Source organism: Xiphias gladius, chromosome 21 (genome assembly GCF_016859285.1).
Source record: "Xiphias gladius isolate SHS-SW01 ecotype Sanya breed wild chromosome 21, ASM1685928v1, whole genome shotgun sequence".
In the NCBI taxonomy this organism is placed as follows: Eukaryota; Metazoa; Chordata; class Actinopteri; order Istiophoriformes; family Xiphiidae; genus Xiphias; species Xiphias gladius.
The window spans coordinates 22324271-22340238 of record NC_053420.1 but is presented as its reverse complement, the minus strand read 5'-3'; the positions used below and the strand labels follow the sequence as shown (position 1 = coordinate 22340238).

The 15968-nt window shown below is 42.2% G+C and overlaps 1 protein-coding gene across 2 annotated transcripts in view; it reads right to left on the bottom strand.

Moving 5' to 3' along the window:
- Positions 1 to 2624: 2624 nt before the first annotated feature.
- tacc1 (transforming, acidic coiled-coil containing protein 1) overlaps positions 2625 to 15968 on the bottom strand; it is a 30774-nt gene continuing 17430 nt past the window's right edge. Inside the window, exons 1-13 of one of the 2 annotated variants that reach the window (XM_040159037.1) lie at positions 15387 to 15914; positions 13722 to 13831; positions 10183 to 11554; positions 9148 to 9211; positions 8170 to 8359; positions 7229 to 7293; positions 6617 to 6748; positions 6431 to 6507; positions 6254 to 6297; positions 5779 to 5942; positions 5582 to 5688; positions 5341 to 5461; positions 2625 to 4369 (exon numbers count right to left, since the gene is read on the bottom strand). In XM_040159037.1, coding sequence (XP_040014971.1) covers positions 4304 to 4369; positions 5341 to 5461; positions 5582 to 5688; positions 5779 to 5942; positions 6254 to 6297; positions 6431 to 6507; positions 6617 to 6748; positions 7229 to 7293; positions 8170 to 8359; positions 9148 to 9211; positions 10183 to 11554; positions 13722 to 13831; positions 15387 to 15550 — 2676 coding nt within the window. In that variant the 5' untranslated portion in view covers positions 15551 to 15914 and the 3' untranslated portion in view covers positions 2625 to 4303. Of the gene's footprint in view, positions 4370 to 5340; positions 5462 to 5581; positions 5689 to 5778; positions 5943 to 6253; positions 6298 to 6430; positions 6508 to 6616; positions 6749 to 7228; positions 7294 to 8169; positions 8360 to 9147; positions 9212 to 10182; positions 11555 to 13721; positions 13832 to 15386; positions 15915 to 15968 lie in introns of those variants that run through there. The other variant, XM_040159038.1, reaches the window with a different exon arrangement.

The window sequence follows — 15968 nt, the reverse complement described above, 5'->3', positions numbered from 1 at the left end:
CTAGCTGGTTCCCCTACTCCCCTCGCAGCTGGCAGCGCGCTCCCGTCCCACTCCTCACCACGCTGAGCAGCCAATCCGCGGCCGCCTCAGCATCCTGGGCCCGCCCACTGAGGCCCAGTCACCAGGGTTACAAAAACACACTGCAGGAGCTGGAAAGACCCTGGACCTGTGGATTATGAAACCCTTCTACTTCTGCCTCCATATACGTGAAACCTAAGACTGTGACTGCATTCTTCATTAGAGTTCGGTAAATGATCGACCTCCACAGAAGTCAGTAACTTTTCCGTCGTAGATTATTTATTCAAATCACATTTTATTTATTAACTGTTCATTTTGCCAGATTGGGGATGCCTTTTGTGACTTAGTCATAGCACCCAATACTGAACCCACATCCCAAAACTTCTTCCCAGCTCATTGTTGATGGTCCAAAGCTCAACTATGAGCTGGGAATACTGGGGCACTGGGAGTGCATTGTTAAAGTTTGGTTAAGCAACATTTTGGATATTCAAATTGAATAAAATGACTGGTGTAATATGTAAAGCTTGATGAGGAGTAGTATTGGTGGTTACACTGAGAATCTGCATTTGTTTGCTGTTAACTCGTTGTTTTGGTTCACCTGTCCATACGGACTGTAGCTGGCACCGTGGACAACCATTTCCATCGCTCTCCTCCCATCATGCGATGACTGATTGACAAAGTAAAAGAGTGGCCGATTAAAAACAACTAACAACCCAAAGAGAGCCAGGTTTTTTCTCGACACCTTGTAGACCAACTCAGTGATAAAACAGTGTTGAATATTCTTACAAAGGAACGCAATTTAAAGAAAAACTGAGGGTAGCCAGGCCTTCACTTGAACCCAAAGCGGGACAAGCAGGACATGTGACTTGAAGTTAAGGAAGAAAACTTTCCAGATTGTGTCTGTAAGTGATCCTTCCCATCCTTCAGCAAGTCATTCCTGCCATGCCACGTCTAAGGCTCCGCCTTGAGAATGATGCTGACAGTAAAATGACAGATGTGTCAGAATAAACTCTGTCATTCTGAGAGTGATCCCTCAGAGTGGGATGCCTCCAGGACCGGCCCTGTGTTTGTTGTACTGTGGTGTCTAATGACACCACCATGTGGTGAGAAGGTGCTGCCAAGACTGACCCAGGGATGTGGCAGACTAAATGAAAAAAAGGACACAACTTCAGACAAATATGTCAATGGTGTACATGTAATTAAGAACTTAAACATTTGTGCCATTTAAAAATAGCAGGTTCCTCTTGAATTTACTGATGTAAGTGGCATTAAATATAGAAATGACTAAAATTAGCCCAAACGTGTTTTTCAGCATCTTTCGGGTCACTTACTACTATTTTTCTTCTGACTGCACCTCTTTCATTCCAGTTATCACCAACATTTCACATGAATCTTTCTTTGATTCTTGCTGTTCATGTACTGATAAGAATCTTGTCTGTCAGCAAGTATCCAAGTTGTTGTGGCGTGCCGGAGCCACACAGATCAGGTGTTACACTCTAACATCAGAGTTCTTTTGTTACCATTTCACAGTTGTTGTAAACCAGGAGCCACAGTGACCAGCACATGGACTGACTTTGTTTTTTTCCATCTGACTAGTAAGTACCTTTTCAATGCTTTGCTGTATATTAACCTTACTCCACACTGTAGCCGTTGTGATTCACAATCCTTCATTAATCCCAAACAATTTTGTAACTTCTGAATTCTTCTACATGAAGAAATATCTTTGTAGTAAATCTGGTGGCATGGTGTGGTCACAGCAATTAAACTTAATGGGCACATTTGGTAAACTAGTTTGCTCCAAAAAGAGCATTTACGGGAGGTGTGTTTTAGGGAGGCAATTGTGATTTAATGAGGATGACCACTTGTTTCATCTGAGTAAACATCATTAGGTTAATTCAGGAATAATATCAGGAAGCAGTATCAGTATATAGTAGTATCTACTTATATAGTAGAGGGTTAACTGTCTACAATATAAATCAGCTAACAATATTAGGTGACAAAGAGTTACTTCTCTCTTCTTCTGTCAGCTCCAAAATGTGATCGACGGTCCTGCTGTAGAGCAGGGGAGCAGGAAGGAGGTGGTCTTTGCAGTGAAGTTGCAACAGAATAGGGGAATGTTAAAGCAGAGCAAATGCACAACTGCAGACATAGTGCTGGTAGAGTTCCCAGTCAGTAACTAAAATAACTTGCTGTCATTTTCCAATCTACAGTATAGGCATGTTATCATTTTGGTATTTTTTATTTCAACTTGACATCCTAAATGAATGGGCTAAGATGGACTGTTCTGTTGATGTATATATGGTTACGTTGTTGTAATTGTTGAGTCTGACTGCTGGAGGAAACGGCAGGCTCTTGACTCCCAAACAAAATGCCACTAATGACTAGTTTGTAAAAAGTAACAGTGGAACTGGCTGCATGAGCATGAAAGCAGGGATGAAATTTGGCTCCTGGCTCCTCTGTACCACTGAACAATGACCGAATTGGCATCTGTTTATGTTCATCACTGCAATGATATTGGACTACAAATATGTTACATTTTTCTAGTTTGTCATGCACAGCTTAAAAAATTCAAGCAAAGGAGGACACTGGCATAATATTAAATCTTAACCATTTATTCAGGAATGCACAAAATATAGCAGTTAACATACAATCTGAGTATACTTAATTCTTCAATTTTACAAATATTAGGAAAAAAAATTATGAATACTCTTTTCATAAGGTATAAAATTTACACATATTGTAATGTAATGATAGTTTTGCATTGAAAAGCACCTTCAGACTACTGTAACGCTACTACAAGTCACACAGTCACACTGAAACCCATCTCTTTTTACACTGACATTTGGCAATTGATTGTGATGACGTTAAAAAAAAAAAAAAACCCTGTCATTTATGTCTGATACATTTCTGACCGAAATTGCACTTATGTGCTCCTTTAAGTTCAATCGGTCCAGAGATTGTTCAGTGGAGATATTACTACATAATGATCATCTGCTGCCAAAACACAGGCCTCTACCATTGACCATCATGTACACACATGGCTCAAAGATCTATTACTGCAGGTAAAGGCATCAAAACTGCAAACCCATTATAACTCGCTGTTTTTCAGGGTATTTTTATCATTCAAGAAATCTACAGTATACAGTACACTTTGGCAACAGACTTTGGAAACAACTGCATGGAGGAACTAAAACACCCGTGGGGAAAATAAAGGCACGGCAACAACATGTGGTCTCACAGATAAAATATGAATACAATCCAAAACTATCTACATGGCAGCGACAGAATGTGCTTTTAACTTTTCCACACTCAAATGCAGAGAGAGAGAAAATGAAACATGGCACATGGTTTAATATTACAGTATAATAAGAGCAAAGTTTTTGCTAGCTTCTGCACCCATCACTGTCAAACTCCCACCAAACGAAGATATTATATGACTGAGTGTAAGGTATGATTCTTTTAAGTGCTTTTCAATTTCAACAATCCCAGAGATTTATGGGGGTGTAATGTACAAGATGTGGTTAAACTTCAAAATCTGCATAAGTGAGGACTTTATCACTCACTGTCTATGTCACCCTGTGAAACAAAGAAGACAAACAAAGTAAAAGGCAACTTAAGAAAAATGCTCTGTAATATTACTTACAGCTCATTTGCTGATGAAAGAAGGTAATCAGCAGAACTGAACTGTCTGTATCACAAGAGAAAAGCCAGCAAGAAATATTTAAGAAACTTAATACGCTATGAGCTGTTTAGGCACTCCAGGAGGTGTTTTGTCCTTTCTGCGTTACACCGTAGAGGCGCTGTGGTAAAATATGTCTATCTACATTTTCTTTCCCTTAGATTCCACATTATTTCCCACAGCTTTGTGTGACACATTTATAAAATGGTAATGGAAACTCTCTGCGGCACAACAAGCTGGTTAGTTGTTTTACACCAGAATCAACCGACGAAAGTGGAAAAATCATTTAACCTTAAAATAATCCTTTAAATCCCTAACTAAAAAAATCACTAAATCATGGCTGGAATAGCACCACAATGCCTCTCCTTCAAAAAAATTCAAACACACCTCATTATAACTTTGTGCTTCTTGATTGACATTATTGTTCTGTTTTAATATTTCAGTCTGAAAATAATATGAGCAAGTGCAAACCATCTGGATTTCAATATTATATATATTTTTTAAAAACACATGATCTGAAAAAGAGGAAGTTGAGATGTGCTGAAGTGTGCTCACATGTACAGAATTTACATCACACGTTGCAGTGAGAGTTCGACTGAAGGCCTCTTATTCTGTTCCCAGTTTGGCAATCAGTTCATCGCAGATCTTGGTGAGCTCCTCGATCTCTTGATTCTGGGAGAGACAGAGACAGAAAGAAATTCTTAGAAACTGGCGCAGACATGCCAGGGAAGAAACACGTGTCTGTAAAGGTACAATAAAAGCCTCTGAATCTGTACGCAGAGAAAAGGTTTCTCTGTAGCTTGCAGATGAGTCAGCGTGTACACCCACACACTTTAAACTAGCCATACCCCCCCTGCTGCATTTCGAACACTGATCGGTTGAGCAGGGACAGGTATTTGGTAACACTGTTGTTTGGCTGACATCCATCAAGAAAGTACAAAACAGCAAATAACTTGCTATTTTCCCATTTATTTTTCATCTCATTTCCACCACATTGTGGTTTATGTAAATAAAGCACTGCCCCCTGGTGTTCCCTTACATGTTGCATTTATGCAATCTGTGCTCAATGCCTGCAGATGTTGGAGCACTCCCAAGGAATAAAGGGCTGCGGGTGTCACACTTAGATCACTGTATCAAAGACTTTTAGTATCACTGTAATCAAACAACACCGTTAGGGCCCGTCCGGGTAAGATTTAGCTAGAAAATCTGATGGACTATCCAGTGTCACAAAGCAGGAAGAGATACTTTCACAGGAACAAAAAGTTCCACAGTTCCTCTTGGTGAAACAAGTAAAAAGCTGATGGGAACATAAATTTAAAGAGAAAACCAAATGAAATAAGCAGACAGGAAACAACGGGCCCTGTGGGAATTGTGGTAGATCTTATTAGTCTACAGTATTAATTCCTGATTACCACAGTTAATTTGACAGTAATACATTGATATTTAAACATGCTGTCTTCAGCACCTTTTACCAGACTTTAGACTTGAAAAGTGAAATATAAGCCAACACAGAAAACTTATGCAAATTTCTCCCGGTGAAGGGATTTAGTAGTTAGGGTTAGAGTCGTTTTTTCAGCACACCCTGCCTTTCACCCACACAGTTAAACACACGGAATCCCTTTTGATTTTTTCAGTCATCCTACCTTTTGAAGGACAGCTCTTTCAAGTGACTCCACCTTCATCTGCTCCTTCCTCAGGCTGGCGTTCAGTGCAACACTCTCAGCGTTGGCCTTGCCACGTACCTGGGCTATCTCTTCATTAGCCCTTTGAGAGTGGGAGTGGAGGAGACAGAAGAAAGAGGGAAAGATTGTCAGAATCAACCCTGCACTCCAGTGGGGTTTCAAAATTGAAAAACCCGTCTTGTGATCAAAACTCGACACCTACTTGTCCAGTTTCTCCTCAGCATGCACCTTGAGGGTTTGGTAACGTTGTTCCTCCTGCTTTATCCGCATCAGATAGTCCTGCGCACACTTCTTCAGCACCTCCTCATTCTGGAGAGATACATTTAGAGAATATTGACTGATCTGGCTCATACATGAAAGTGGACCAAATTGCATAATGAGATTTATAGCAATACTGACCTTCTTGAAGCCCTCCAGAACGCCCTTCATGTTCTCATACCTCCTGAAGAGGTCAGCGAAAGAGCGCTCCACTGAGTTGAGGTCAGCCAGGGCCTGGTCCCTCTCTAGGGTCAACTGCCTGACTGACTTACTACAGGACAGGGTCTTCTGCTGCTGCTCATCCTCTGCAACCACAAGAGGAGTCAAAATATGAAAAAAAAGGGCTTTATGCATACTACAACGTCAAAAATGACCTGAAACGGCACTGTCAAATGCAGCCCTGAAGATTACATGGGTACATCAACAACAACCTATGAGCACACATTACTTTAACTGTATATATGTTATCTCCAAGTTATAAATGATGACTTTATGTTTAAAGCTGAGAGTTGGCTGACATTTAGACACAGACTACTTACAATAAGCCATGAGGTGCTGTGACATTTAATAAACAAACCATGTAGAAAATTTCCACCACCAGGTGGCAGCAAATTACCAATCATCTGTGAAACTGTCTTCTCATATTCTGCAACTATTTTCCTGTCGAGACAAGAGCAGAAAACAATCCTCTGTCAACTTTGCTTCTCTAAAATCATTCATATTTTTCTACATTTGTGCTGTAATGTTCTGTAAACAGGAAGGACAGTGCCAGAGAACCAGTGAAACTTCATACCTCATCTCAAAAACCTCTGCTCTGCTTTCCTCGAACTTTGTCTTCCACTCATTGACCTCGATCTCTTTAGTAATTATCTGATTGGAAGACAGGACACGATGAGAAAAGAAGTAAACTGATGTGTTTGGATCTAAAAATAGTTACCACCATCAGATTGACTTCACTGGGTCTGTGGGAGGGACACACCTCTTCTCTGATCAGGGTGAGCACTGCAGCCTTGTCCATCTCACTCAGAGGTATGTTGTCCTGGGTCAGGGCTACTGTGTCTGTGGCATCGCTGCTGGTTACCTTTGTTGTTTGTTTCATGGATATCTCGCTCTGTGGAACATGGAGAAAACATGCAGTGTGCTCAGTGTGACGAGATCTTACATAAGCATCCACGATCCTTGTATGTTGTAAAAGACCCCAGTTGGCTTGTTAGAATCAGTTCTTCATCATTTCAGACATTAATACTCATCATCGTCACATGATGTCTTTGCAAGGAGTGCTCTGGAAAAACTCTTCACATTTGTGTTGAATTTATTAATCAAACATCTGTGTAGCCCCAAGTTGCAAGTGTGGTTATCTTAGATAAATATTGTGTGAAAAACTCGATTTCCTGTAGCAAAAATAGCTGGTGGGGCATCAGACTGCATCACAAGACAACAGTTGTCTCAGTATGAAAAAATAAAAAACTAGGACTCCAATTGTGGCTAAACTACAGTATGTTATCCCCAACTGAGATGAAGAACAGTTGTTGCAAAACAAGCCGGTCAAATTTTCATATTACTCCCTGCCTGTGGTTGTTATAGCACTTACTAAATCATCTTTCAGACTGCAGGTGTCCTTCCCCTCCTGCTGATCTGCAATCTTGGTCTCAGGACCTTTGAATTCAATGACAAATGACAAATGTTAATTGTACAATTTACCCGTATCTTAATGACAAAAAAGAAGCAAATCTATACAGTAGCTAAAAATTTACCTGGCCTTCAGCATTGAGGATATGTTCACTATCTGTCTAGTTTTCATGAGACTGTCTTGTTTTCGTGATGAAAAGATGGTGTGATACTTGCACCACTGATACAGACTTGTTTTAATGCAGTTTTAAAACAGTGGGAAGCAGTTGCTCCCCAGTGTAATACGTATAACTTTCTTATATCCAGGACAGGGGTTTTGCTGAGTACACATGTTCTATTTTTCTTCTTCAAAATGTTTGACACATTCTCGGGGCCATGCAGTCTCCAAAGCACCAATGGCAGTTGTTGAGAAAATGATGCAACTGAATCACTCTCCTTGTTCACATTTTCCCATTCAACTGGCACCTCTCTGGGGATGCCCACTTCTCTAACACCATGGACCATGCATACTCTGATCTAAAATGGCCTTCTTACTGTATATCCTATCAAACACTATTAACTTGACACCTCACAAGGGAACTTTTGAAGGTCAAGCGGAATAACAGAGACCAGATATTATAACTGTGGATAAAATGAGTTGATTCTGCTGGCGCTGTTTGTGTCACATAACAAAAACATGCATTTCTTTGTGAACACATTGGTCAGATAGCTCTTCCACTCAAGTCGGCTTAAAGAGAAAACAGTGTCATCTTTAGCCTGGGTGCTCCTTGTGACCTCTAGGCAACCTGCGGCGTCAGCACATTTCCACTGACTTACTAATGACCTTATGTTATAGCTGACCCCTATCAAAAAGTCTTAAAGATTACACAACAGAGACAATGTGGAACCGAGTGAGGAACATACCATCCATAGCAGATATGTCAATGATTGGCTGTTTTTTCACAGGTGCTTTATTGCATTCAGGCTCTCCCTTCTCCTCCTGGCTGTCTGTTGCCTGGCCCATGATGGCAGTGGAGGCCAACTTCTCCTCATCGGTGGCGTGATGAACCCGCTGAGTGATCTCTGGGGTCTGAACCACCACCTCGTCTTCACCCTGGAGACAAGAAAAGCAACACATTACAATAGGATTTATTTCATACTCAGATATCCACCTGCCAATGAATAATTAAATAAACATTCTGAGTGAAAGAAAAGATGTTGTTTACATGAAAAGGGAATCATTACTGAAATAAAGACATTTAGTTTGCAGGTTTAATAAAAGCTTTTTCTAGTGCATAAAAGGTGCATATGTACATACACATTGCATATGTTGTGGATTGAAGCCTTTTATGTACATTAATTCAGACACTTAGTCCCAGAGATCCCCTGTAACTACAGTGTTTAGTTAATATATTCCAACTGCTTTACGCCAGGGATGTTACAGTAAAATAACACTGAAGGCCTCGACAACTTGTGTTAAGGTATTGTATGTACTCCATAGCTACAATATCTTGAGAATATCTCCTGAGAATGGAGGAGGTGATAATGTTGAGGGCATGTGGGAGCGGCAGACTAATATTTGACTGCGGAGTCATAAGTCACAGATCTGTCACTGTGCCAAGCCAGCACTGCAGCGCTGGAGACCCTGCTGATGCTCCTGTCTGCTTGTGTGACTGTGTGTGTGTGTGTGTGTGTGTGTGTGTGTGTGTGTGTGTGTGTGTGTGTGTGTGTGTGTGTGTGTGTGTGTGTGTGTGTGTGTGTGTGTGTTTGTGTGTGTTTTAAGCGGTGAGGCCAAGAGGTTGGACAGCTGCAGAATAATGGACATTGCGACACCACTGCAGTAAGGTGAAACATTTCAGCTGACACAACACGCACAAACATACAGCCACATACTAACATTACCTGGTTACATACGTCAAGCGCCAGGGGCTGGCTTTCATCAGATTTCTCTACTTTACAGGAATTCCTAGAAAACAAGCACATAACGATAATACAACAGTTAGAAACTATAGATCGAAAAATGAGTGGTCCTTAAAAAATTTAATTTATAAACACTGTTTCTACAACCATAAAGCTGGAAACATTTCTGTGCCTTGTTGCGTGGCCCTGTATCAGATGAGATGCACCAACATACACGTATAACCGTACCAGTGCTGCCCAACTTCTGGAGGGATCCCCAGACAGGACAAATGAAACCGCTAATGTGTGAGGGAATGGCCTTGCCAGTTGAGTTGAGACTGAGGAAGACATTTATTTCCCTCGCATGCTCCTTCAAAAGAGAGTTGTGACACAGCACATGCCGTGATGAGAGTAAAATGGGAAGCAAGCATGCATGAAAGAGAGCGTCGATAGTGAGAGTACTTACAACAGAAAACAGAGAAACTTGACTTGTTCAGAAGTCCTGAGGCCAAGAGAAGTGGACGAAAGCAGAGATTGGGGGTTGCGCAACAGACAAGAGGAGGAAGGATGAAGGATGAAGGGGATTTAGCGAGGGATGGGCAGGGTTTTAATAAGGGAGTGAAGAACAGGGGGAAGAAACAAAGGAGAGCGAGTGAGTGACTAAAGGCGTTCAGCTCGGCACGTTTGACATTCAGCAGATAGTTTAAAGTTTAAGCATAAACACAAGATGCCGACAGCCCTTGAAAAGCTTAAAGTAGTTTGAACACTGCAGCCATAACCACTTTTAACAGCCTATTTATAACCTGTTTGGGAATTGCATCAATGGTCAGTGTGCAGTGTTAAGTGTACGCCACGTGTTTAAAGAATTGTTTGGTATCGATCCAGACACCCGCAGTCCAAGAGAAAGCACTGACAGAATATGAGTTATATGAACTGAAATCTGAAATCTTAAATTTTTTCAACTTCTGGGGCAAGAGAGGAAGACTGCAAACATATGGATGGAAATAGAAATCTCAAGCCATTTCTCTGTAGACTTACGTGATTGTTCTCTCTTTGCTTTTCTTGGGAATCTGCTTCACTTTCTTCTCACCAGGCGACTGCCCTGCTTTCTGTTTGCCTCCGTCTTTTACTTTTTTCTCAGGCTGAGTGTTGCTACTGGACGAGTCCTCAGTGCTCAGGCTTTTGGAGGGTTTAAAAGGGTCCACAGAGTCATCAAAATTGTCTGGGTCGAAGCTGTAGGAGCTCTTAGGGAGCACTGGAGAGGTGCTCACCTTGCTATTGCTACCAAATGGATTGAAGTTCGGGTCATCCCACTGACTGGGATCAAAGTTATACGTTCCGGTTTTAGGAATAGGAACATCGTCAAGGCTCAGAGCGGCAGAGGAGTCTAAAATTGGCAAAGTTTGGCAAGTTTCTGGAAGAGGATCTGAAACAGTTATTGACTGGGAAATTGGTTCTGGTACTGGTTGAGGAACTGGTTCTGACACTGTGGGTTCTGGTGCAGGTTTGCAGGAGGCCTCTGATCCTTTGGGCCTCTGCTTCTTAGCTGCGAGTTTGCTGATTGTCTTTTTTCCACCTAACTTCCTTGGTGGTGGCTTGCTGACCGTCCCCTCGTCCAGACCGAACTCTGGCATCACAGGTTTTGCCTCTGATGAGGACTCCATCATCTCTGCATCTGCTACAGAGCTGGCCTCACAGACAGGCAATGAGCTACCAAGTGACTCAAGTCTGGGTAGAGAGTTTGAACCGCACGGTGGAGGAGAGTTTGGGATTTTTGATCCACCGCTGGCAAAGGGGTTAAAGCTGGCATCCAGCTGGTCAGGGTCAAAGTTGTAGGTGGATTTGGGAACAGGAAGTTCTTGTTCCTCATTTGTTTGATCAAGCTCGTTCAGCGACGCCTTCATTTTCAGAGATGTAGGTTTAGATTTTCTGCTTTTAGTCTTTCGAGTAGGTTCTGTCTGGTTGGGGAGGCCATTGCACTCTGGTCCTGAGAAAGCAGGAGGTTTTTCCTCAGGGGGCTCCTGAACTTGGCTGGGTGCAGGTTCACTGCTCTGTACTGAGTCTGTTTCTGGGGTTGGAGCTGGAGCTGGAGATTGAGCTGGAGCTGGATTCAGATCCGGGACAGGATCTGCGACTTGAATGCTGACTGGGGCTTGGGAAAGCTCAGTGGATGGCACTGTGTATTTAGCAACTTCAGGAGTTTCCTTCACTGAGGATGAATCAGGGACAGACACCGAGCCAAAAGCTTCTGGAAGATTCTCTGTTTGTTCTGATTCTAGCGTTTGCATGTTTATTTCCAGTGGGCAACCCATGGGGACCGTAGGCTCATCCTGACCCATGCTGTGGCTGAGCAAAATATCCTGTTCCCTGACAGGAGCAGTCACTATCAGGTGCTCCTCCCGATCCAGGTCTGAAGAAGACATAAGAGAAAAAAACAAACAAACACCAGAATTAACCATAGGAAACAGATTAACATATTCAAAGTGCCACAATTAAAACTGCACGCACACTTCTGCTACGATGACAATCTCTCCAATCAGATCTAAACTTAGATGAAGGTGATATCTGATTGGCTCTCTGAAAGCAGCCAACTGTTCCAGTTTCTGCTGTTGCCATGGCGATGTCTTACTATGAGGGCCATCACATGTAAACCAAGAAGTGCATTAGAAAATACAAATAAAAAGCGCTACGTTTTATTTTGTGCTGTGTGTTGAGGAGAACAGGGGCAGTGGCTGCTGTGGTGTTATTATTACCTCCAGCGCCCCTTTTGACACATCAGCATATTTCAGTATGCCTATCATACTCGCCATATTCATGTAATATTATGTTGCTAGGAGACTAGCTCAGCCTGCAGTGCTTCTACCTGCCGCCCGTCACATTAGCATGTCTGCCGAGTGTCATTTTCATACTATTCCTGCTCTCCAACATGCCCATGCAAACATCTCCTCATCCATATCCACATGCATATTCAATGAAGCGTTTTGTTATAGAGCTCTTTCTGTTCTCTCGGTCTTGTTTTTGAATAGAGGCGGAACATGTCACAGCAAGGATACATCTCATCAGCTGCCACATCTGTTTGCAATAATACACAAATCCTGTTGTCTAATTTGATAAATAAGACTAACTGTTTCGCACCTGTTGCACCATTTTGTTATGATATTTTTGGTATGATTTTTTTTTTATGAGCAAAAAGTACTACATACAGTATCTGTGCGTAGTAGTTGTTTGATTATCTTGTTCTTTTTCAATTCGTTTGGAAAACAAAATGAGAAATGTCAAGTATCCAGCTGTTAATGTCATCAATTTAAGGTCTGGGGGCCTTTTTGTCACAAAGTCTTCAACTCTCTGTTAAATATTTATAAAGTGTCATCATGTATAGATAGATGCTGATGTTGTAATGGAGACTTTGGATGGGCACAGACAAACACAGCCATCAGTGTGTTTATATTCAACAACGTTTTCTACAGGCACTGCAGCTCCCGTCTGCCAGGATTCAAACTTCCTCCTTGAACAGCTGCAGGAAGAGATGTTTGTGGTTGAAACAAAAGTGAACTCCCTCCTCACTCCATTCTGGTTGACATGACCTTTGCAATGTACACAACGTACACAAAATGTTGCTGGAACTATTTTACCCGGAAGGTTTTAGTCCTACCAAAACAGCAGAAGCGCCAAATCTCCAAAAAACAAAAAAACAAAACAAAAAAAAACCTCCTTAAAAAGACAGCTGCCTGATAGTTTCACCCTGATAACAAGCTTTGTTCAGTCACTCCCCTCATTGTGACCTCTATCAGTGACCAGTACAAAACAGGGCGAACCAAAGCTTTTGTTGAACCTGTTGAATTCCAGAGCAAAGGCCATTCCCACACTCTGCTGTAGACTCCTCCTCTTAGTATTCAAATGACAATGACAGCGCTTCCGCCATCATCACACCCAAACCCCCCCCCCCAAATCCCTACTCATTGTGCAGACCAGCTTACATACCAAGCACGCAGGACTGCTTAAGTATTAGTAACCTTACGTACCTGTAATAAAGCATTGCATCGTGCATTTGATAGCATATAATACTTAACAAATCTGAACACTTTACTAACTTGTCATGGTACTTGCAGCTAAAACAAAAAAAAAGGCAGGTAAATTCTTAATGAAAGCTGAAATGCAGTAGGTAGGTGCATTCCTGAGACGGCAGACTGCATATGTATCCAATTACTCTGGCATGGTGAACTTGATACACTGTGTACACAGCTCAGGCCCAGTGGTGGAATTCATATAAGCCCAAATGTGCTATTTCAAATGATTCTTTTAACATTTAAAGATTGTTTAGTTGAGATGTTTTTGACACTTTATTTTTTTTTTGTTGACTATAAAAACACACACACACATGTGATATCTGCACATTTAGTGCAACGTCAAAGGACTTGTTTCCATGGCAACTTCGAGGAGGGACACTGTCTTTTATATGTACTGTGTACTTGAAAAGGCCTTCCTTCGGTTCTGTTCAATATCTTTACTGTTAATGAGAACCTTCAGTTACCTAAGGTGTTACCGTCTGTCTGTTATTTGCTCAGCAGTGGCATCACCTGTTTTGTCTGCATCGGTGTTGTTGTTCTCCAGCTCTCCTGGGATGGTCGGAGGGGCGCGGACAGGAGTTGCTGCTTCGGGAGTGCCAAAATGACCCTCTGAGTCAGAGCTGTGGCAGCCAGAGAAAGGGACACAGACAGAGGGAGAGAAGGAGCATGAACTTTCCAAAACATTCAAAAGATAAGAGAGGAGAACAGAAAAATCCTTACATAACTGAACGGTGATCATATTACAAATACTGAGAGCAGGGAATGTAAAAACTAATGCTGCCCAAAAGCAAAATGGTGAATTAGCTACGTGAACTACAACAGACCTTAACAAGTGTACTTCTTTATTTCTATTCCATCACAAACTTAATTAAATCATACAGTGATATTTTTTTGTTTCCAGATATTGTAGGATTCATGGCATCATGGCTTGTGACCCTAAAAAGCCAACGTGTGTCTACTCGTGAACCCTCATCACAGGTTGCAGTCCACCTAAAGAGTGATGTTCCCGTCTTACCTCGTTTCATTTGAATAGAGGCACGAGGAGGTAAATCTATGCAGTACTACATCAAAAAACAGTGGAAAGTCAGAAAAAAGCATCCTCCCAGGTTGAGTAACACAGATCTATGGGATGATGCCACAAAATTATCAACATGTTTTGCATGTAAACCTGAAATGTACTGAATGTAATCATACACACAATGTAAAGTCTTTAGTTTTATGCATCCTCTGATTCATGCCAGTGAAGGGGAGGGAGTGAAATAAAGTAAAAGACATGTAGAGGAAGAGGAAGTAGGGCAGCCTACTATTTCCTGTTACACCGTAAGCACCATGCAGGATGGATTATAGGACTGTAACTTACAAGCTATAAATGATGAACACATTTTAAATAAAGATGCAAACACTGCACCCGAATACAGTTTGAAAGATATAGTACATGGACCCATTTCCACACCAACTTGTGATTTCAGCATTGCGGCGAAATGGCATTCAATTTGATCTGATCACTTCAGGAAGCTACACTACATCAAACCCCAGCCGATATCAACATTACTCTGGTTAAATAAATACTGAGCCGCTGAGATAGTAGACAAGTACACAGACGTGGAATCTGGCTTTTAATGAATAGTGATTTGTATCTGGTCAATAAAATGTTCAAATGTGGAAGTGTGCCTACTCGGAGCAATGACCAACATGATAATGTTATCAAAGCAGACAAGAAGAGCAGAGAGACAAACGCCACAATGCCCGGAGCATCTTTGTACGTCTGAAATGATTACATCACTAAACTATAAACTGTACCTGACTGCACCTGCACCTGCTGGAGTGTGTGCTATTTCTGTGAGGCCACAGAAATGAGGATGTAGTCGTGAGGCTGAGAAAAACATTCAGTTCAGACACTGTCACAGTCTCAACCATAGCCACGCCAGAAATGTGTCAGCGCTGTGAGACAACACAACGCATTTCTGCATGTAACCAACAAAATGTCGATGCAGATAAGGCAACAGATGCTGTATGTTTTTCTTCTCTCTGACCATTTCATCTAACCCTCATAGAGATTCCTCAACCGGACAGGTAGACATATATGTACACACACATGCAAAAATGTCCCCTCCTCCGGTCCAGACAGTGTGAATCAAAGTGTCAGTAGTCTCCGGGCTCCAGCACAACACTTGCCTGCAGCCTTGAGATCTCTCCTCCTCCTCTTCCTCTCCTCTCTCTCTATGTTGCTCCCTCTCCTCGCTGGCCTCCTGCCCCTCTTCGTCCTCCTCTTCTCCCTCTCCCCCTCGCACCGCCGTCCACGTCCATTTGGCCCACGACACAGGTGACAGCCAAGACATCACTCTCTCTTTCCACGGGGTTCCTCAACCCTCTGTTGACTCACCGACGGCCAAGGACTGCTTTCCAGTGACTGGACTGATCCTTTTCTGTGTGTGTCTTCCTCAGATTTCCACCCTGCCAACAGCTCTCACATCTCTCCCCAGACCTTCTCCTTTCACATGACTTCCCAGTTCACAAGGAAAAGAAGGAGACATTTCTTTTCCACTCTTCTATTTGTATTTTTTTCTGGCTCTTTAAATCACAAAGACTTCCGCTGCTTTCTCTATCTTCTCTTCTCTTTTTTCCAGTCACGCTCCCCTCTCCCCTCTGACTCTGTGGCAGAATACCACAGCTCTGATCAGCTGGTTCCCAAAATGCTGTTCTCACTCTCTCCTCTTCTCAACACCCCCCCACCCCCACCCCCCCTCCCCCCAGCCT